The sequence below is a fragment of the Brienomyrus brachyistius genome, chromosome 3, assembly GCF_023856365.1.
Source record: "Brienomyrus brachyistius isolate T26 chromosome 3, BBRACH_0.4, whole genome shotgun sequence".
In the NCBI taxonomy this organism is placed as follows: domain Eukaryota; kingdom Metazoa; phylum Chordata; class Actinopteri; order Osteoglossiformes; family Mormyridae; genus Brienomyrus; species Brienomyrus brachyistius.
This window is the reverse complement of record NC_064535.1, coordinates 28370217-28392831: the sequence shown is the minus strand read 5'-3', so window position 1 is coordinate 28392831 and position 22615 is coordinate 28370217. Positions and strand designations below refer to the sequence as shown.

Genomic DNA, 22615 nt, shown 5'->3' with positions numbered 1-22615 from the left:
TCCTGTGGATGATGTTGACATGGTGTGATATCTGCATGGTCATTAGGCTTTTCCTTCACTGTCTATGGTTCGGTTACCTTAGGGATTTGCGGTGACCCATTCACAAATATGCTGATGAGTCCATCTCCAAGGGCACACTACAGGGGGGCGTGATCCGCCAAGGCAGCCGCCCCCCCATCTCTGGATTGTACAGTACCCCCACCCTGGAGACTTTGGTATAACTGCTGCTCGGTTATAGATGAGTTTCAATCTAAATGAACAATCTATCTTTTTTCTTTTGCTTTTGACTCATTTTGAGGTTCTCTTAATTTACTTTTAATTCATTATAATTTATTTTTAATTGCTGTTTTACTGCTTTTTAATCTATTGTTTGTTTTTGTGCATTTATTTTAATTTTTTTTTTTTGCTACCTAATTCTTATTTCTTGCAAGTTTTCATGTTTTTTATTTATTTAAATAAAAATAATGCATATCTATGTATGGGGGCGGCATGGTGGTGCAGTGGTTAGCACTGTTGCCTCACACCTCTGGGTCCCGGGTTGAAGTCTCCGCCTGGGTCACATGTGTGTGGAGTTTGCATGTTCTCCCCATGTCATCGTGGGGTTTCCTCCGGATACTCCGGTTTCCCCCCACAGTCCAAACACATGCTGAGGCTAATTGGAGTTACTAATTTGCCCGTAGGTGTGCATGTGTGAGTGACTGTCTTTGGCTCACGGAATGGTTGGATTCTGGGATGTGAAACCTGGAATTCTATATTTCATGCCGGCTGTCTCGCTCACACATCTGTTCCCAGTGACTCGCTGAACCACAAATGATTGTCGTTCGACAGAAGTCATCATGGTTCGAGAGACACACGCAGGACAAGGGAAACATTTCGGGGGCCAACCAGCTAAAGAAACACAAACCACATACGCTCCGAAACCAGTAGGGTGACTGCGGAAAATAAAAGTCCTTTTAATGCATAAATACCCAGAGAACAAAACGCATTAATATCTGTCAAGCTATTTTTAAAAATAGTTTGCAGACAGCATGATGGACCCAAGTGAATACAGAATCCTTGAGTACAAGCTTATTAACGAGAGGCCAGTTTCACTATATAATAACACAGCTGGCCTGAAATAAACAGTGATGGCCATGCATGTAGATTAAGACCATATTACACATGTGAACGTCTAGATCAGCCTGCCAGAAAATGGGAGGTGTGTGAGGACTGAAGACTGTTCATCAGATGGCTAAACAGAGGACTGACCTACAGATGGTGTGACAAAAGATAGCACAATGCAAACAGAAATACTATTTTTTGGCCTGGTTATTGTTAGCATACCTGGAGGGGGGTGGGGGGCGGGCAGCCACTTGACCATGAACCTAAATGAGTTTATTTCTCCTCTCAATATGCAGTCCTCTTCTCCCTCTCCTCTAATGAATGTGGCCATTATTTACTATTTATTCACACAGTCGTAAACCTGGTTTGTATTTGCTACTTATTATTTACACAGTTGTAAACTGTGGTAAGTCACTAAGTACCGCTGTTTGATTCTGGGGATATGGTATATATACAAATTAATTGGATTTAACATTTTTATAAAACACAGCGGTGCAGTGGTTAGCACTGTTGCCTCACACCTCTGGGATCCGGGTTCGAGTCTCCGCCTGGTTCACATGTGTGTGGAGTTTGCATGTTCTCCCCATATCGTCGTGGGGTTTCCTCCGGGTACTCCGGTTTACCCCCACAGTCAAAAGACATGCTGAGGCTAATTGGACTTACGATGGGCTGGCCCCCCATCCTGGGTTGTTCCCTGCCTTGTGCCCATTGCTTCCGGGATAGGCTCCGGACCCCCCGCGACCCAGTAGGATAAGCGGTTTGGAAAATGGATGGATGGATGAAACACAGCTGCAGGCTGCTCAAAGCTGCTATTGATTCACTGTTACTTTTTTGCACACATGATCATAAGCACCAGTGGCCTATACTACGAAGCAGGGTTACTGGCTTATTGTGGTAACGTGTCGGATTTAAGGTACCGCAGTTTAAATGGACTTCATATTCGTTCACCTACATTTTGCCCAGACTACCTTAAATCCAAAATGTTACCCCGATAAGCCTATAACCCCGCTTCGTAGTACAGGCCCCAGCTCTCACTGGGTTTATACATGTGGGTTAATTCCTGACTTCATGCAACGAGCGGTTTTACTTTGATTACTTCAATAGTTACAAGCATCACAGCTGAATACTCACAAGCGCAGTGAATTCGGGGGAACAGCTGGAGAGATTTATTGCGGCTGTAAAATGTTGGTAACTAAATGCAGGCATTTGGGGGGGTTGGGGAGGCTATTTCAGCCTTGATCAATTACTTAAAAAAATTACACAAAAAAAAAAAAAACTCAAAAAAGCTATATTACTGCTACTGGACAAAGGGTGCGAACGGCCTGGTGCAAACACAGCTTTGTGGCAGCATTAATTCACTTAATCTTAGACTTACTGTGAAGAAAATACAAGCATTTATTGCCAGTATTATTGCAGGCTGCCGGTGGGAGGTTTTAAAAATCTTAACGTTGACCTAACAAACAACAAAAGCAACAAATGCTGAATATTTGAGAGGCAAAGATGGTGAGTTACTGAGGGCTTGTAGGCAGGTGATGGGCCTACGCATTGGCGAAAAGAGATATAACTCGCCGTAACGTGCACCTTGCGTGCCACCACCAGATCACACCAGGGACGGATTATGGGTTGTGTGGGCCCCCCCCCCCCCCCCACCACCACCACCACCACCACCACCACCACCACAATTCAAGGGCCCTTGGCAGCCAAACGCCCTCCCTATAGGGTCAGGGGCCCTTGTAGGCAGAGGATCAAAGAATGTAGGCCCTCTAAAATAGACAAACGAAAATACATTGTTGATAAGCGTTGCAAATTGTTTTGGGCTAGGGGCCCCATGGGCCCCCTGCACCCCAAGGGCCCCTGGGCAGCGGCCCCGCTGGCCCGGTCCGTAATCCGTCCCTGGATCACATGGATACGGCTAACGGCACGCCGACTGCGGTAGCCAGTTCCTGGTATTGCCTGGATGGTACTTTTCCTGCACTCTGAAAATTACACCACAGCTACTGGTCGTCTCAGAGTATGTCTCTTTTTCGAGTCTTGGAAGTAAGAGCTTCCTCCTGTTATTGAACCCCCCCCCCCACACACACACACACACACACACACACACACACACATACACACATGCATACATGCAACAGTCTCACCTCCACATCAATTCCCTCTTCCCCAGTGCAACAGCAGATAGCTGTATGACCTATACAGTAGTTGCGTCTTTGTTTTGTTAGCGGGTACACGCTTATGTTCGGGGGGGGGGGGGGGGGGGGGGGGGGGCACTGAGGGCTTCTCTGCGTCAGCACGGTCAAGAATGCCATCTTTTCTAAGCATCTGTGATCAAAGTCATGCAGGCCAGGACGCACAGCCCATAATGATCCCAGTTGAGTCACGGAACTGAACGGAAGTGCTGTGTGAATGTCAATGGGTGATAGAGATAGTGTGTTTGAGGGGAGATAGAATGCGATACGATCTGAAGTGAAACCAATTTTTGCACAATACATTGGGTATGTGCTGACTGTGGTCTGACTCATTTATGAATGGCCTGACACTTTCTAAGGACACTCATTGAATATTTGCATTGCAAGTGCGAGTGATGACATTGAGGGAAGGACAGAAGCTGGCAAGTCGGCTGCAATGACAGGGCATTTAGCCCACTGCGCTTTCTGGTCAGGGTCATAGGTCAGAAACACAGATACCTTAGAGGCCGCCGAGGATGAGCCGGCATCCTGGCTGCAGAAAACACTGCAACGTCCGTTGGGCGAGTCTCTTTAAGCCTGAAAAACTGTGTTCACAAGCTACTTCGTTCTCTATCCACACCTCTCACACATGTAGCAGCTCGTGAACAACGATGGAAACGATTACAAGTGAGTAGATGTAAAGGTGTGTATTAAGACAGTTTTCTAGTACACATAATCACGCAATGCTGTACAGTTATGCGCTCCAGGCAGGTAAACGGTTAGACAGAGAAATCGTCACGACCTTGAGAAAGCTATATAAAATTAATTACTAGACTTAATGCGTTAGGGCAGTGACCAGATCTGCTTAAGTGAGATTGCATCCTTTGGCACCACGCTTTGTGTTTAATTGTCTGTTGCAGAGGTCAGGCCATTTGCCAGCTGTTCATTTGCAGCAGCTTTATGGTAATGAAGATACGAAAGTCCTTCTGAACGTGAGTGTGTTTCTGTGTGTGTGCATCCCTGTTTCTTGGGAGGAGATTCTCAGTAGTCATCTACACAAAATTGGCACGTGGCTAACAAAAACCGTTCCAGCCAGCGCGAGTGGTCTCTACTCTGTCTGTCGGCCCGCTACAATGGCGCCATCTGCTGGCTGCTCACTGGCGTTATACTAGAGGAAAAAAAAATAACATGATCGGGGCCGATGTCAAAGCTCAGGCTATCCTGAAATAGAACCCGCTGGGCAATGTGTCGATCACGGATGGGTTACTGGCACCAAACCAGGGACTAGCTAAGCACAGCATTTAGGAACCAACTTGCAATTTTCTTTAACATGCCCCCTGCTTTCCCTGGCCTCTCCTTTAAAGTGCTCAGCCTGTGATATCATGTGCTGGAAAATATACCCATCCGTACTGTTTACATTGGCACAGGGAATGAATGACACCGTCTGGGCTCTGGGGAGGGGGGGGGACAAGCAACCTGGGGGAAGGTTTTCAGCGTTACGCACACCAACTACTCCCAAAATAAGCACGTTTGGGTTTTGTGGCTGGTACAAAACGAACTGGGGAACATGCATCTGGACGGTACTCAGAAAACATACCTTTTCCTGTCCCTGCCCTAACCAGTTAAAAAGGCTGTTTGCCACTTGCTTTTTCCATAGTCAAAGGTACTTCTCTGGTCATTTCCCAGCACAGAGCCTGTATTTATCCTGTAACTTAGTACTTAACATAAATTACTTGGGATTAGTTACAAAAAAGGTATAGACATTAAAATTGTGAATCACTTGTAATCAAAGACTTTGCATTCAGCTCTTAACGAAAAGCCTTTCAGCAGTTAGACCCCCCTTTGTTTACACCCCCCTCCCATTTCTTAAATCCCTTTAATCACTTTTCATCAGTACACAGCTACAGCTTGTTATTTTTGGAACGGCTGTCTAGCTATACCCACATGTTAAAGCTTGCAGCAGGCCCTGCCAATTCCACATCATATCTACTCTGAGTCCTCTGTATTTATTATTGGGCAGATATTGTCCAATGGTATTGACCAGAAGTGGTCACATGACCAGTGAACTTGATTCTTTGACTATGATTACATTGAATATGCCATAGCTCAAGTTCACGTATCCCACCTTGATCTCCTATGAGATTCATACTTATAAAGATGACTGAAGCCTGGGGTCAGAATGCAGGGTCAGCCACTGGTGACATTTCTTAAGGGCCCAAAACTAATATAAGTACTCCAACAGCCCCAGGATTTGAACCTGTGACCTTTTGGACACAGACACCAACCCATGGAACTCCATACCGTCCTACTTGATTGCAATTGAACTCAGATTTATGCAAATTTTCTGAACTGATGGCTTATATGAGACCTCTCTTTTTGTCCACGAATACAGAATAGAAGTTGCACCTTTGATGATAATGCTGATTTAAACCAGAGACAAAAGTGTCTAACTCAGTTGACGTCAAGCATGAATACATATGCGATTCACCCTTCTTGCAGAACAGTTTATCCGGCATTGTGTCACAGTCAGCCTATCCCAGGAAACAGGTCACATCGAATAGGGACACCCTTGGGAGAATGTCAGTCCATCACAGTGGACACACCCTAGTGGCCTAGAATATATAGAGAAATGACCTAATTGCATGTTCTTGGATGCTGGCAGGAATCTACAGCAGTGTTTCCCAATCTAGTCCTTGTGGACCTCCAGACAGTCCACGTTTTTGCTCCCCCCCAGACAGTCCACGTTTTTGCTTCCCCCCAGACAGTCCACGTTTTTGATCCCTCCCAGACAGTCCACGTTTTTGCTCCCTCCCAGACAGTCCACGTTTTTGCTCCCCCCCAGACTGTCCACGTTTTTGATCCCTCCCAGACAGTCCACGTTTTTGCTCCCTCCCAGACAGTCCACGTTTTTGCTCCCTCCCAGACAGTCCACATTTTTGATCCCTCCCAGACAGTCCACATTTTTGCTCCCTCCCAGACAGTCCACATTTTTGCTCCCTCCCAGACAGTCCACGTTTTTGCTCCCTCCCAGCTCTTAGAAGGAGCAAAAATATGAATGTTTGGAGGTCTCCAAGGACCAGATTGGGAAACACTGATGTACGGTAATCATGGGAAGGGAATGAAAGCTCCACACACAGACAGCACAAAAGCCGCAGGTGGGAATCACACCCACAGCCCTGGAGGTGACAAGCCACAGCGTTACACACTGAACCTCCATGCCTACATGCGTGATGCAACGTTAAATTTGCCTTACAAAATCATCTCCACCCTCCTTTGTTTTAATGTATAATACTTACATTATACTTTAATTCTTCATTTTAACACTTCCCTCACAGCATGCCAGATGGTCGGTGGGAAGTGCAGCTGTTTTCTGTCTCATTATGTTGTGTGATTAGACCAAAAACAAACCACTGTAAACGTGACGTAGCAGATCAGCATATACAGTAGCTACGGATGGGGAGTGGGCGGGCGGCTGTTCAGGAATCGGGCCGTTGGACTGGTAACTTAGTGATTTGATCACCACAGAAAAGGAACAGATGTCACTGCAAAAGGGGAACTTCAGTGGAGTAGCTTCAGGAAATATCGAGCTGTATAAGTGTATTGAAAATGGTTACCACTTAAAGTACCATGCATCAAAAAAGGTGCAATTGGTGCCGGCCTCTAAATTATTCATAAGTTAAATGGAGGGCTTTTGATTACATTTACTTAGCAGATGCTTTTATCCAAAGTGGCCTGCAGTTGAAAATGCAGGGTCTGCTAGTTCCTCGAGGAATTTGAATGAAGGATCTTGCTCAGGGGCCCAGTGGTAAAATCAGTCTGCCAACATTGGGATTTCAACCAGCGACCTTCCAATCACAACTCAGTTTTATGTTGGCATAGAAATGTCGTCACCTGTGCAGTCCCTGTCAGCGAGGCCACTAATGCAGGTCCTGAGAAACAGTGAGATGATTTCTCCTCACCAAGGACCAGGCTGCTGTTGTCCCAGGTTGGAGCATGGGACTGAGAGCATTAAGCGCTGATGTATCTTTCAATACTGAATATAATGACCGCTGTTCCAAATGTCTCCTGTCCTGCTGATTTATAGCCATTGCTCCTGAATATATCACTCCTAACCTTACTTACTTTGGGTGTTTTTTTTATCTATCATTGCGTCCTTCCTCCCCATGGATTTTTGTGGTCATTATGGCTGACTGAATGATGGATGGCTGATGCATTCCTTCGTTGTTTCATTGGCTGTGGACTTTATCTCATAATCAGGCATGGTATGCTTGATTTTGTCTCTATGATCATGAACGAACAGCTTTTTTATATAAGCCAGACATCACCCCATGAAGTAATGGTATTCTGTGCAGCCTGTCTCACGCCCTTGTGCTTTATGGAATTGGGTCTCGACCCATTGTGGCCTTGTGATGATGGGGATCCCAACCTCTATGCAATTATAGAGTGCCCCCCCCAACTTCAATCCTAACCCTACCCCTAACTCCCCCCCAGCCCCCCAGTAAATGTTTTCATGGGGGACCACTGAGGGTGATAAGTTTCACTGTACTGTGGGACAGCAGAAGGTTGGGAACCCCTACTGTGATGGTAGCTATGGGTAGTAGGTAGATGACTGAAGAATCAGCTTAAGAGAGGAAATCTGAATCAAGAATTAAATAAAATCAAGAACCTGGAAGGTGTTTCCACTCTCAAGCTTCTCCACAACTTACAGAGGCAGACGGATAACTATAGACATCCAATCACACACAGCAGAAGCCTCACATCTTCTCCACCATTGCAGCTAGTAGGGGACCTTTCTGTGGACGTTGCAGCACTGTAATCACCCTCTTCCAGATCACCTCTTGTCTACCTCCAGTCACGAGCACGGTAGTCTTCACAAAGCGCCGACCTAGTGGAGTAACTCATTTATTTCAGTCAAGATCACTGGCTCCATCTTTGCATGAATAGACATCAACAGGTTCAAGTCAAAAATAGGTGGACAGGGCTAGTTAATAGAACTGTATGAATCAGCATAACATACCATTTCCAGTTACTTTTCAGTAATTAAATGCTTGGCAACATTTTCTGAATAAAAACTATACATTAATCAGAGACTTTATTTGCCAGACTGCAGCAGTAATTGCATTTTCAGAGAAACCTTTTCAAAAAATGAGCAATAAAGTGCAGCAGTTATTCAGTAACTGTGAATGCTGCTCAAATTGTTTCTGTAGCCATGCCAAATGTTTGAATTACCACTTCAGTCACATCCGTGACCAGGCACAGCTGAGGCCACCAGAGGGAGCCAATGAGCACCCAGAAACCTTCTGGAGCCTTCTGGAAATTCCAGCCCAGGGACTCTGCCCTTTTAAAAGGCCTGCAGACAATCACCTGCTTGCTGGGAAGGTAGGTAAACTTGTCGTTTTCTTCAGGCTACACTGAGTCATCAAAACCCTTTTACTGAGTATTTGCAACTTCAGTGAATGCTCTTGCATTTTAAGTTGATTTCTGTTATTTTTCCCCTCCCTCTTGATCCTGGATTCTTGGGGACTTCATAGGTGATGCATTTAGGTCATTTTTTAACTGTACAATTTACCTTTATTTGATGTTGCATATGTGAGGATGCATTTAGCTTTGAAGACTTCGGAAGTCATTGATAACTGCGTCCTTACTTATGACACCGTGCGCTTACCTCCCTAGTTTGTTGTCCTGCGTTGGCTGAGGATCTTTTGTTGAAAGGTTCAGTCCATCTCAAGATCTTATGTGGGATGTTTTTGGATCAGCCCATATGTTCTCCCCTAGTGGTGGAGTTTGTTTGTTAATTAAGCAAAGGTGAAGAAATCTAGAAAAACCAGTTACCAGGAAATTATTCTTTGTGTCCAGCAGAAACACTATTGCCAGTTCATGAACTGCAATTGCAACAGACACTGTCCCTGTTTTCATCTAAGTTACTTTGTATCAAAGCTTATGTTACATAATAAATAAGAAAATAATTAAGTCTTGGGTTCAAGGAATCACGGCACTTCGGGACCTGTGGGCTTGTAGGTCCATGACCCCTCAAGTGCATCCCTACCTGTGCCAATGTTCAGGAAAGCTTATCTCCATCTTAGCACTTTCATTGTCCACCTGTGTGTTTTTTGGTGGTGGACTTATCCATTTTTGGACTGTTTGGTCAAAGGTGGGCTACATTATAATGCATCTAGCCAGAAAGGTCCTGGATTAAGAAATCATAATATGTGAGCAGAACTCTCTGGTCTGTCAGGACCATCCAGCCATTAGCAACCATTATAAATACCTTGTGATGCCATCTGTTCTGTCGATCAATTCATCCATCTTCCAATCACAGGTTAATGGTGTTCTGGAAAACATGCATGAATGCTTTGTTTTTGTGTGACTTGATGATTGCTGTGGTTTGAACCAGAGACTGGGTTACGCAGAGGAGCTGACAGGGAACGAAGGTCATAAGATACTGTAGCCCTTTGAAGCATCCAGTTGAAGAACCTTTGTTTTCTTCAGTCTGTATGTTTATTATTTTTAAAATTTTCTATAAGGTGTCAGACTTTTGCTTTGTTTGGGCCTGTTTAGTACAGTTTAGACTTACGGTGTAATTACAGGTTGTAAATTCTGTGACCAGTTTTTGAGTTTTTCTGTCCTACCTTCTCCAATCTTTTGTCATAACATAATGCTAATTGTAAAGGCACAAGCAGAGGATATTTGAAGTGCACACCGAATACTAAAAATCAGGTATTTCCCATGATCCTATGCGGTCCTACTATACTTTATCTGAGACTAATGCCCAATATACTGCATATTAGCTGAAGGCATTCTTCATATTCATTATTTCAGAAGAGCACTCTTCCTCTCAACCCCACCAGCCCATAATTATACAGTAATTAGTGTGTGTTGGCTCCCATGAGATGAAATTCATGCCTTACATGGAAACAATGCAGAGGCTACCGCTCAAGGACTATTAGACATCACTTTGGTCTCCAAGGCAGCCATTAAGGATACAGCCAGCCTTGATCGCCATGTTTTTAAACGTAGGATTAGATGCCTTGTCAGATCACAGAAACATTCACACGGCTGCCCCAATGCAGTCCGTAGCACCAAGCAAATGGCTAACAAAAAGTCACACACGCTAAGAATGTGTGTTACATGCGTGTGGAGTTTGCATGTTCTCCCCATGTCATTGTGGGGTTTCCTCCAGGTACTCTGGCTTCCCCCCATATTCCAAAGACATGCTGAGGCTAATTGGAGATACTAAATTGCTGGCCCACTAATTGGACTGGCCCCCTGTCCTAGGTTGTTCTCTGCCTCATGCCCATTGCTTCTGGAATAGACTCCAGACCCCCTGTAACCCAGAAGGATAAGTGGTTTGGAAGATGGATGGATGGTTCGGTTTTATGTTAGAAGTGAATTCCGATTAACCATGTGTCCACTACTTTGGACATCATGCAAGCCATTAAGCTTTATCAAGCTAAGAAAAATGCAAAAAAATTAAAAATTCTGATCCAAGTTGTCATCATTCATGCTTAAAATGGCTGAAGTTGGTCAACGTTCTTCTCCTTTATATTAGTGGCATGTTTCATTTGTTTTACAGAGTTGGGTAATTTAGGTCCACAGAGTAAAAGTCAAGAATATTTTGTTTCAGCTGACCAACTGATTATAAGGCGTCACAGTCACAGGGAAATCAGCTGGTTGGTTGATACAAAATCTTGGTCTGGACATTTACTCTCTGGACCTGAACTATCCACCTCTGTTCACAGATGAAGAAGCTGAAGTCCTTAATGTGTTAATCTGCTGCTATTATTTGTAGCCATGTATGGGGCAGTGTGGGCAGTTTAGGACTCATGAGCCCATGAGCAGATGGTTGTTGCTTCAAATCCTGTGGCTGAGCAAGGCCCTTAAACCCAATAGCTCCAGGGCTTGGCTGATACTCTTCTCTTGATTCTTATTTGTTGATCAATTTGGACAAAAGCATCTGCAAAATAAACTAGAACAGTTTTTGACTCCCAATTTTTGATTCCTCCTGGCAGCAGTATAAAAATCCTGAGAGCTGTTTGTCTACTTCAGCCATCTGCACCACTTGCAAGCTTCATCAAAGGAATAGGTTATCTCAGGAAAGAAGATATCTGAAGGCTGTTGAAGACAACAATTATCTCCAGGGTAACCACGTATTTATGTGGGTGCCTGAGGGATGCAATTTTTATAGAAGATGCCTGTCTTGAGTCATTCATCCCTCCAGACAGACATACCACCTCACCAAAGTTTCATTCCAATAAACTGATTTCTTTTGTGTTCTGCCAAGGATGCCATGGGTTTAGAACACACCAGCGGGTATGGAAGGTATTTGTGCTTGAAGAACCTGAGAATTTCCACACATCGAGGGCTCTACAGTAGGTGTTGTCTAAATTTGATTCTGCCAAAGTAACCCCTCACTGGGAATAGGGTGACCCCCTAATCCATGTCAGGAGGGACACTATGAGCTAGAACAGGCTTTGTAAACTTCAATTGGATTTCACTTCAGCACTGAGTTCTTGCTGTGTGCTGATTGGTCAGTCTCCTACAATCATGAATGTTAATGTGAAACAGCTGGATGAGTCTTTCAATCAAGGAAACAAATCGATAAAAGCACAAGAAGTATTGAACTAATTAGCCAAGCACTGGAGCCTTTCAGCTTTAAAGTAGTTTGTTAAACCTGAAGTAGCTCATAGTGTCACATGCCTGACATGGATTAGGTGGTCACCATAACTGGAAATAGTTCCTTGATTGTGTTCTGCTTTTGCCAAATCAATGCATTGTGTGACTGTCGCTTGCATTAATCCAAAATTGTATTATATTATATATATTGACATTAATGTGTGGTTACATTAATATGGGAGGTATCTTTGCCCCATCAGTACTTCCTATCCAGCAAAACCCCAATGATGAATATTAGGCAATACTTTATTTTAGGGGAACAAAACATGTCCTAGTATACATTTACTTAATGTATTAATTAACCAGAAACTAAGTGTTAGTTACATACGGATCCTATGCTTGTCATCAACGATAACGGTTCATATATGTCACGCAGTTACTACATTCGTTAATGATTTGTACTCGAGTAGCAGCTGAGATACTAAGTTACTTGTACCCCCTCACGTAAAGTGTTAATACATTTTGTTGTATTTGAGGAATGGAAATCCTTAAAATGTTGCCACTTCTAGGGCTCCATTATGGTGTTTATTATACAGCGATTTAACAGCATTTGATTCCTCTTATAAGCATGAGTGTTTGCTGATGATAAGGGCAGCAGTAATGTACAGGAGATGAGACTCTGAGGCTTATGTTACAGCTTGTTTAGTGAAGAAAGTGAATGTTGTAGCTTTAGGGTGAAACTTCTGGCAAATAGGTCATAGTTCTGAGCGAGCGATGATGTCGCGATGCCTCACCGTAATAGCGGCTGGTTAAAGGCCGGTGAATGGGGTCATGTCCCATTCGGAAGAGGGAAGACCGATGGACTAATGGGGACTCAGGGGGGGAATGCTGTGGGCGGCTCTGCGTGGTGCTGATGCTCATTAACAGCCTCCTGCAGGATGGGGCTGTGATGCTCATCTCACTGATTTCACAATGCCGGCGGCACCATCAGAAAGGCACCCACAATTCCCTTTGTAGCGTACATCATTGCTCAATTACTATTGGCTACTCTCTGTAGAATCGCCATTGTAAAAAAACGAAATGGGAAATCTACTCATATTATGCCATTATATTATACATATTTCTCGGTGTGCCACATCACATGTCTTTGGGCCAAATGCCTAATCGTCCTTAACATTAAGTCATGCTAGACTTTTCCTTCACATTTGTACCAATACGAATGCAATGAAAGACATAATTGAAGTCCATATTAAGTTTTCTATATACGCTTTGGTGGAGCCAAACCAAGTCCCGACCTGAGCACTCTGTGGCAGATTTCAGAAACAGGCCCGAAAGGGACGACTCTCTGGAAGCAATTGGAGCAAATCGGTTGCGGCTAACAGCAAAATCAAGAATTTAATGTTGCCAACTTCCCTCTTCCAGGCAACTCTGCTTAGCTTTGGGTCAAGTCCCACATATCCCATGAGACATTCTCTGTCCTTCCAGTCATCTTGCCTTCTGTTGCTGGGTCAGACTCTGCCATCTGCAGTACAAACACTCGTCAGCCTGGCATCTGTTTTACCGATTTAGCAGATGCCTTTATCCAAATCAACGTACAAGTGAAGAAAGTCTGGGGTCAAGGTTCCTGGAGCAGTTGGGTTTAAGGACCTGGCTCAGAGACTTGAGATATGACTACTCTTCTAAGATTGAGATTTGAACCCGTAACCTATCGGACCCAGGAGCACCTCCATAACTCAGAGCTACACCCAACCAAGGCTCTGCATAAATTATCAGTTACAAAGACTCAACCCCTGGATGACGCAGCTCGTTTGCATTAGCGATGAGCAACAAATCAGATTGATCGGTGAAGGCCGGCAGCCTTTCCCAGAAGACTAACCCGTGAATTAAGTGCCATTTAATGCGCGTGTATAATCACCGTGTGAAACTGAATCATTTTTCTTCCTGCTTATTCCCCTCAGATTAATTAGCTTGTTGTGACAAGTGAGTGCTTAATTATGACAAATGGTGGATAATTGCTTGTAATGTGCCACAGAGCAAGTTTGCAGGCAAGGAGCAAGGACTGAGACAAACGCAGAAGCAGTACTGACAGAGATATAAATAAATAGCATCAAAAACTAGACCTTATTTATCACCACTGGAAACCATGCATGCCCACTTTTTCAGTATGGTGACGTTATACATTAGATGGAATACGCTCATTCTCCTCTGTCTACTCATCGAGTTTGACATCTAATTGACCAATGAAAAGATGTTTTTACTGTATGAAAACATCTATTTAACTAATATTTGTTTGTATTTAACATTTGTATTCTTGATGGTCAGTTGTGTGGAATACTTTGTATTGTTCAGTTTAACAGCTTAACGTCGATAGCAAGATAGCTATCGCAGCTAACATCATTCTGAATATAAAGCAAGATTAGTTTGTGATGTCCAAGTCCGTTTAAAATATTAAACTGTTCACTGACAGCGGTGTAAAGGATTCTATTTGTGGTGGTGAGAGTCTCTCGTTATGTTGTTTTAGGTTTATTTTGTAAAGTAAATTCTGAGAAAATGGGCTTTTTCACACTCCTGAAATAATGGAGTTTTGGAGATGCGTGTTTGATATGTAGGAGGTACTGAAGCGAGGATAGTGACTCTATTCCGCCGGTGGTGGAGCTTTGGGCTCTTTTCCTGAACAACTGAAAACCGAAGCTTCGTGGTCAGCAAAAATCCATCAGAACCAACCACTGTTCTTGACTTAGCTGCAGACAATAATAGTTTAATACTGGAGAACAGTATTCTCCCTCAGGTACTTTGGTAATTTTCGGGATTATGCATCCATCCCACATCACTGCTGATCCAGTGCGGGGTGACGGGGAGCCTGGAGCCAATCCCAGGAACTACCAGGCACAAGGCAGGGGGCACCTGGTCCTGATGTCCGTCCATTTCAGGACACGTTCAACGACACGCTAAGAACAACTCAGAGATTCACACTCCTGAAATAAGGTGCATTGTGGGAGTGTGGGAGAGAATCCACAAAATCGCAGGGGGAGCGTTAATCTCCACACACGCACTCAGATGTGGGCATCGAATGCTCAGTCACAGCGGCTGCAGCTCTGCCCATCGAGCCGCTGCGCCACTGTTATCAATTATGGACAGCAGAGTAACACAGGATGACACAGCCATTAGCGTAACACAGGATGACACAGCCATTAGCGTAACACAGGATGACACAGCCATTAGCGTAACACAGGATGACACAGCCATTAGCGTAACACAGGATGACACAGCCATTAGCGTAACACAGGATGACACAGCCATTAGCGTGCATTAGGTGGCTGTTTGTATACAGAAGGCGCTATTTCCGGGTCTTTCGCGAAGCTCCGTTTATGGAACATGAAAGCCTCTCCAGTGTATTAATGAAGCCGCGCCCCTCAAGCGTTCTGGGTCAACCTATTTTCACAGAAAAGAACTGTCCTTAGACTGTAAAACAGCACTGAATATTCAGTGAGAGTCTCCGGCGAGATCCCTCAGATCTCACCAGAAAACCAGTTCCATGGACAGCCACCTACGCAAGACCGGAAGAGTTTGCATCTCCGTTTGTTATTAGCTTGCTTGGCTTGACGCGGAACAGGTCAAAACCAGCAAAAAACATTTTTCTACCCATTAAGACCTCAAACATCATCAGTAATACCGGTCATTTTGAAAATAAAGCCAGCAGTTATTTCCTGAAAAAATGATTAGCATGTAATTGTATTTCACAATTTCTTTTTAACAGACATTTTGCTTGGGTTATATTTATGATTCTGACTCATTCATTTGGGTTGTTTTTCTTTCTTTTGCAGTTATTACTGATGTTCCTGAGGCACACTGATGTTAAAACAACGTACTTCATTTTCAATATCCATTAAATTATAAAAAGAAAATTATATAAGCAGTTTTAAATGTCATTTGTATTTTCAAACTACCTCAGCCATAAATGGTGGTTCCAAGGGAGCCACAACGTAAAACCCCAAGAGTGAATATTAACACTGAGATTTCTTGTATTATGTTCACCGCCTTTCAGCCCATTATCCTGCATTCAAATCAAAGAATATTGGTTTAACTCTGCGACCCCCGCCTGCATGTGTCTTGGCATACTGAGAGTGATACCCCCTCCCCCCACCCCACCAACCCAATCTAAATATAAACCCATCTTAATCCCTGAAGTGAGGATAAGGGTGTACTGACAGAATTAATCATCCTGCCCTATTTATAATGTCACTGGCTGCTACAAAATAATAGAGAATATGAAACACTCAGCGTAGAAGGAGAGGCGAGAGCCAAAAGTGATTCTGGGGTGGCACCGCTCTAAGAAAGACCTTTAGCTGATTCCTTGGCACCCTCAGAGTTGGCATAGTAAGCGGATGATGGCGACTACTGTCCAGGTGCAGGTGAATGGTGCGGCTAAGCCATTGGGCTAAGTTTGATAGCCCTGTATACACAGGTAGACATAAGAACTAGCAAGTCCATGTTACAGCCACTAGGTGGCATACAGCTCCGAAGCCTTGGCATCTGTGAGTGTTATCAATCCTATTAAATTGGGCTCATTTTAAAAAACCCCAAAATGAAGAAGGTACCACTAATAATACAGCTAAGACACAGGTAATAACAGTGTAAATGAACGTATTCACCTCTTGTGGATTATTCACTTCAGATCAGCCTATATCCATGTGTGACCTACCTGGACATATACCTGTAGTTGACTAAGAACTAAATGTCAATAAAAGAGTTAAAGATGGTGAGAAGCTTTCAGTTCATTATCTTTACATGTTTTTCTCAGTGTCATACAAAACAAAAAAGGAACACGACCCTTGACCACCAACCAACGTCCATCGATCAACTTTTAATGCATGATGAAGACAAAAAACTACATTGTCATATGTAAAAGACAAACACGTTCCTATTACACATGATCCACTGGACAGTCCCTCGTTAGTTACAAAGGAAAACACTACTTCAAACGCTCCCATTCTGAATCCTCGGCGCCCTATCGCTCTTTGCTGCCTCCACATGACAAAGGAAATGCACTGCATGCTGTAAGCCACGTTAGAATGCATAATTGGCAAACGATAGCCTCTGTAAACTCCTTCTTTTCTTTGTTCATCAATAAAAGAATACAAAAAAAAGTTTGTTCGACATAGCGTCAAATGTATTAAAATAGAACTGTATAGTGCACAGTTTCTTCCGGAGAGTTCTGAAGGCGGGAGGGGGGCTGAGACCTAGCTAGGACTTGGCTGATGAGGAAAGGTACGTTCCCACGGCAACATAGAACATAGACCCGATTCTCTGTGTCACTGTTTGCGACCCCCCAGCTCGCTGATGGGCCCAACTCCTCACCTTGTCTTATTCCTACAACGGCCCTATTTCTAGAACCTGCTTGATACCCCCTCCACTGTCAGATGGGAGTGCTGACTCTGCCTGCCCCCTGGGGGATTTCCTCCAGCTCACTCTACACATGTGGGAACCCCCCCCCCCCCCCCCCAGGGGGTGCATTAACATCAACTTCCTGTCTGCGCGAGTGACTCTGGGGATTCTGCCCTGTCCTGTGGCACTTAAACAGAGACAGGGCTCATCGACCAAATGCGTATCTGACAAAAAACGTACAATGCCTACTGACTCTGTTCGGCTTATTCAGAAGAGTAACTGAGGTTAAGCCGTCGTTGTCATTATTCGGTAAGCTCATTTATCATCATCAGTTTAATAAATCAAACGAGAAATAAACAGAAGCAGAAGATTTGATGTGTAATTTGCTGCCTTCCCTGGAAGACCGAGGAGTTTCATTTCTTCCTTTTTTGTATTCAGTAACCCTTCGCCCAACTACCTCTCTCCAGACGAGTCTACGCTTCAGGTCACTGTGCAGACGTTTCCTCAGAATCGAACACCAGTGCCAACGTGTTAAAAGCTCCCATTGCCGAACACTCCAAAATTGGGAGGCATCCATATTTTTTGTACAAATTACAGTTTTGGAAAGACAGTCCTTGATAATAAATGGGAATGGGAGAGTTTCTGGAAAATACTGGCAAGCAGCTGACTTCAGCAGATGGTGACACGCGCTTCCTGGTGCAATGTCTGTCTCAGACGAAGGCAGTAATGGGGCAGCGGCTGCGAACTCCGGTGGCGAATTCAGTGCTACCCATCAGCCACTGTTCCGAACATACAGCGCATCTGAGACGTGGATGATTTGCTGGGCGTGGATCCGAAATAAAGGAACACAAATGAGCTGTGAGCTGCGGATGGACGTTATCTAACTGATATGCTTTCGTTGAAGTTCAGACAAAGAACTTTTTAACAAAACTGGCTCTTCTCCTTTTGGGGTTGATATCTGTTATTTTCGTAATCGCTTATAGATTCCTGGGATTATTTGTGAGGAATCTTGGACATTTTTAAAAATGTTGGTTTTTTTTTTTCATGAAAATATTTTTTTAAAAATCAACATTACTAAATAAAGGTTGAGCAGCTCTGCTGTCAGAAATTTCCCATCCTAGCAAGGTAACGACAAAGGCTATCAGACCCAAATGCATCCACTGCAAGGCTGTGGGCTTCCCTTCTGGCCTCCCAAACACGCATCAAGACCATAAAAGTTGATAAGCATCCAAAAATTGTCCTCTTCTGATTGTAAATTCCAGAATGTCTCCATGGACGAGTGTAAAGGAACAACAACAAAAAAAAAAAAAGATATGGGAGATTTCCTGGAAAGGTATCTCACTTCATCTGCAGGCGAGCATTAATTTGTACCATCAAATGTCAGCAGTAAAATGTCAAGTTGTACAAAATGCCACAAGAAAAATAAGCTTAGCACTGAAGGGAAAACAGGCGGGGGAAAAAAATGAAGAGAAAAATAAGGTCTAGAAAAGGAATTCCCAGTATAAAAACTAGGTTTTTTGGCATATTTTCCATACTGGTCAACATAACAGAGACACTGATGGAATGATGGTGAAATCACATGGCGGACATAGACATGAATGGCAAGTAAAGCATCGTCTTTCAAAGATGCTCGGAGAATCAGAACGGCCTGAGGAGGCCAAGCCATTTCCGAACATCAAAAACTCAAATAGACAAATAAATAAAAATGGGGGGGGGGGGACTTGTGAAGGTGCTCGACCTCTGTACAAAACACGCCCTCGGACACCCCCTACGTGATATCAAGAACTTTGAAAATATTCTGATTTCCCCCCCCATAGAAATGCTAAATTCTGTAGACTTCCCACATATTGATCTCAAGATCTCAGACCTGTTAATACTGAAGTTAATTCTCTACTTTGTTTGAAGGCTCTTAAATTCGTACATACACATGAAAAATGTTCTTGTCCCTCTTCCACCTGAATTAATATAGCGACTGGTCATTCAGCACAAAATGGGAACAAGTATCTACTAAGACACACGGACGTACAGTCGATCCGCTGTATGTTGTCATTGCTTATTGGTAACTACTACAAGTTTCTAGTGACGTCGCGCCCCCCCATGTTCAGAATAATTATTACTGTTTACAAAACGTTTTGGCTGCACAGAGTGTTTCATATCATATATCTGTGACAGGCATCGTTTCATCCATTTTATATCTGTAAATACATTAAGGCCAAGAACAGTAATAAATAAAAACAATAAGTTAAAAAAATCTCCGAAGCACTGAAGGCGTTGGGTTTAAAAAAATACTCATGGCTAACCATGTGTGGGATATCACTTTGCCACGGTGCTCTCTCCAAAAAAACACTGTTCGCTGAATGTTTTCCTTCGTTGATGAAGGGGACTTGATGGCGTCTCGAGCGCTTAAAAGCAAAAGTTTAATACTGGACAATTACCAATGTGTTGCCAGCAAACTTGGCAAGTCGTAACTGGGGTTGAAGAGCAGGTGAGCGGCTAAGATATGGTTAGCAGGCATATGGCAGCTCAGTCGTTGGCCTGACTCTGGGACACACTCTTCTGATGCAGCACACTGGGCCCACTAGGGGGTGCTGTAGCTGTGCTGGACGGTTTAATCCAGGGCAGTGACAGCAGCGGTGCTTCTGTGGTGGTGGTGGCTGTCATAGTGAGCTGGATCATCTGGTCTCTCTGGATGAGTCGGATCAAAGACTTCAGGCGATCCAAGGAGGCCTGGGTCTCCTTCTGCTGGTCCAACAAGCTGCTCTTGCGATCCATGCATTTCTGAAGGAGCAGAATAGCGGGGGAATGGGACTCAGTACAAGATGAGAATCTCAACTGCTGATCTTCCTTTTGTTTCTACTATTACAGAAAACAGCACGGGCTTCAGATGAGCGCAAGGCCCTCAAAAACCATGAGTTTATCCAGGACAGGGGGATTGGTGTGATATATGTGGCTACTGGGCGTAGACATGCAGCCGGATCAGGCTGGAAAGCATGACACTCCGGGAATTATATGTACTCTGGGTAATGCACAGGTGCTGAATGTGCTGAGGTTAAATTTGTAAATCTTTCACTGCTTACTCCACAGGCTGGAGGGAGGTGAAGGATGTCGGGGGGGAGGGGGGGGGGTCGACAAGGATGTATGAGGGAGGAGCATGCCGATTGGGGGCAGTGATGAGGGTGTGGAGCATGCAGTTTGAGGAGATGGTGATGAGGGTGTGAGGGGGTGGAGCATGCAGTTTGAGGGTATAGCAGTGAGGGTGTGTGCGGGTGGAGCTTGCAATTTGAGGGGATAGCAATGAGGGTGTGTGGGGGAGGAGCATGCAGTTTGAGGGGGCGGCGATGAGGGTGTGTGGGGGTGGAGGTTGCAGTTAGAGGGGATCGCGATGAGGATGTGTGAAGGTGGCGCATGCAGTTTGAGAGGGCGGTAATGAGGGTGTGTGGGGGTGGAGCATGCAGTTTTTGGAGGCGGTGATGAGGGTGTGTGGGGGTGGAGCATGCAGTTTGAGGAGTGGTAATGAGGGTGTGTGGGGGTGGAGCATGCCATCTGAGCGGGTGGAGATGAAGTTGTGAAGCATGTGCCTCGAGACTTAAGCCGCACCATGAGAGACTGGCTGAGCTGCTGGTCCCGTTCCTCCAGGAATGCACACTCCCTCTTCAGCTCGCTGTTCCTCCGTATCAGCTTCCTTTTCTCCTCTTCCCTTGCTGCAGACAAAGTGCATCAGGGTCACTCTGCCTTTGACTCAGGCCTTGCCACGCTACGCTAAATACAGCTAATTGTACCCCTTCACCTCCATCTCTATGCTCACTGCCCAGGGGTGTTTTACGGCAACGTTTTTGCTTAATAAGTTTGTTTTTTTGCTTAATAATAATGTTAATAATAACAAATATTATTACGCTGAGGTCACCTTAATGTCTCAGTGACCTAAAAAGATGCTCCACCTCCAAGCCTGAGTCATCAAATTTTTAATGGCCGGCTTACCTGTTTTGTGCATTATATAAGATTGGACAAAGTTCTGTGGCCATGGTATGTTATCTTTGTTTAGTACCTGAAAATGGGTAAAAAAACACATGGTCAAAGATGGACTTAAGCATGGACTTAACATCTAGCTGCTGTCTCAAAACACTGGATAACCCCGTCATAAAGATAAACTTTGTGTTTATCTCTGGGAAACAGGCTTGGCGAGGACGCACCTTCTTCTGACACTTGGGGCACACCCAAAACCCTTTGGGGGGGGTCTTCAGGGGTGGCTGCAGACAGTCGGGGTGGTAGGAGCGGGGGCAGCTGTGACAGGGCTGCAGCTCGCCATTCTCCTTGCACACGGTGCAGTGCTCGTCACGCACCCATCCCTCCTGTCCACACACACACACACAGGAAGACCCATCACCATCTACACAGGTACAACTGAGAGCGCCTGTCTCCATGGAAACAGCATTCTGCAAAAACCTAGGCTCGTTAAAATCAAAGGTCACGCTGTGTATGAACTACGGCCTTGACATCATTCCTGTTGCTCCATAAGGTCAAAAGGCTGCTTCCAAATTAAAAACCGATGCTTGTTCACCCTCTCATTCTTTTCGGGACTTTAGAGCACATTCTACTTATTAGATAACCTTACTGCACACACTTATTAAAAGTACTATTACTTTCTGGTTGAATTTTGAGGGAGGTCATAGCAAAAGGAGGAAGGTGCAGCTGGTATGGTGCTTGTCACATTGGCCCTGATGACATCACGTCAATCATGTGACCACAAACTGGCAGCTACTCCCTAGCCTGAATCTCTGTACTGGCTTTTTAGACAAATTTAAAGGCTTCTTGTGAGTCCAGTTATAAATCTCTAGAAAAGGCCAATAACCTATAGTCGGGTGGTTTATGAATTCAGAAGGAGCCAATTACGTATTTCGCAGGAAACTGGCTTGGATGATAACATTGTAGTGCTGCTCTACTTCTCCCTCCAACACACCTTCTGCACAAATAAAAGACTGAGTGACGGAGGTTACAGTGAGGCCTCCCAAGAACAAATCGTTATCCCCGCAAAGCCTTTTCTCCGCCAGGATATTCAAGAGAGCGTGGCAGACTGCAGCTGAGACTGCGAGATTTCAGGAACGAGAGTCTTTCCGAGAGGGCGGAAAACACGTAATTATGGCATTTCAGCGAGATTCATGGTGACGGAACTGACATTAGCAGATCCGAAATAGCTAGACGCCAGGCCAGGACCCCGCGGCAGGGAATGGCTGCAAAGGCTGCTGGGAAAGTAACATAAAAGGCCCAATTGAATGCCCTGCTGTCACACTCTGTTCTAAATCGCTGCTGTTCCTGCTAAGTACAATTCACATGGCCTTATCAGAGCCAGAGCC

The 22615-nt window shown here is 44.5% G+C and overlaps 1 protein-coding gene across 2 annotated transcripts in view; it reads right to left on the bottom strand.

Moving 5' to 3' along the window:
- Positions 1 to 16723: 16723 nt before the first annotated feature.
- The window catches only part of LOC125738444 (PHD finger protein 21B-like), a 59532-nt gene continuing 53640 nt past the window's right edge, over positions 16724 to 22615 (bottom strand). For both annotated transcript variants that reach the window (XM_049007375.1, XM_049007376.1), the window contains 4 exons: positions 21455 to 21613; positions 21243 to 21309; positions 20862 to 20965; positions 16724 to 20042 (listed from right to left, as the gene is read on the bottom strand). In XM_049007375.1, coding sequence (XP_048863332.1) covers positions 19788 to 20042; positions 20862 to 20965; positions 21243 to 21309; positions 21455 to 21613 — 585 coding nt within the window. In that variant the 3' untranslated portion in view covers positions 16724 to 19787. The remainder of the gene's footprint in view (positions 20043 to 20861; positions 20966 to 21242; positions 21310 to 21454; positions 21614 to 22615) is intronic.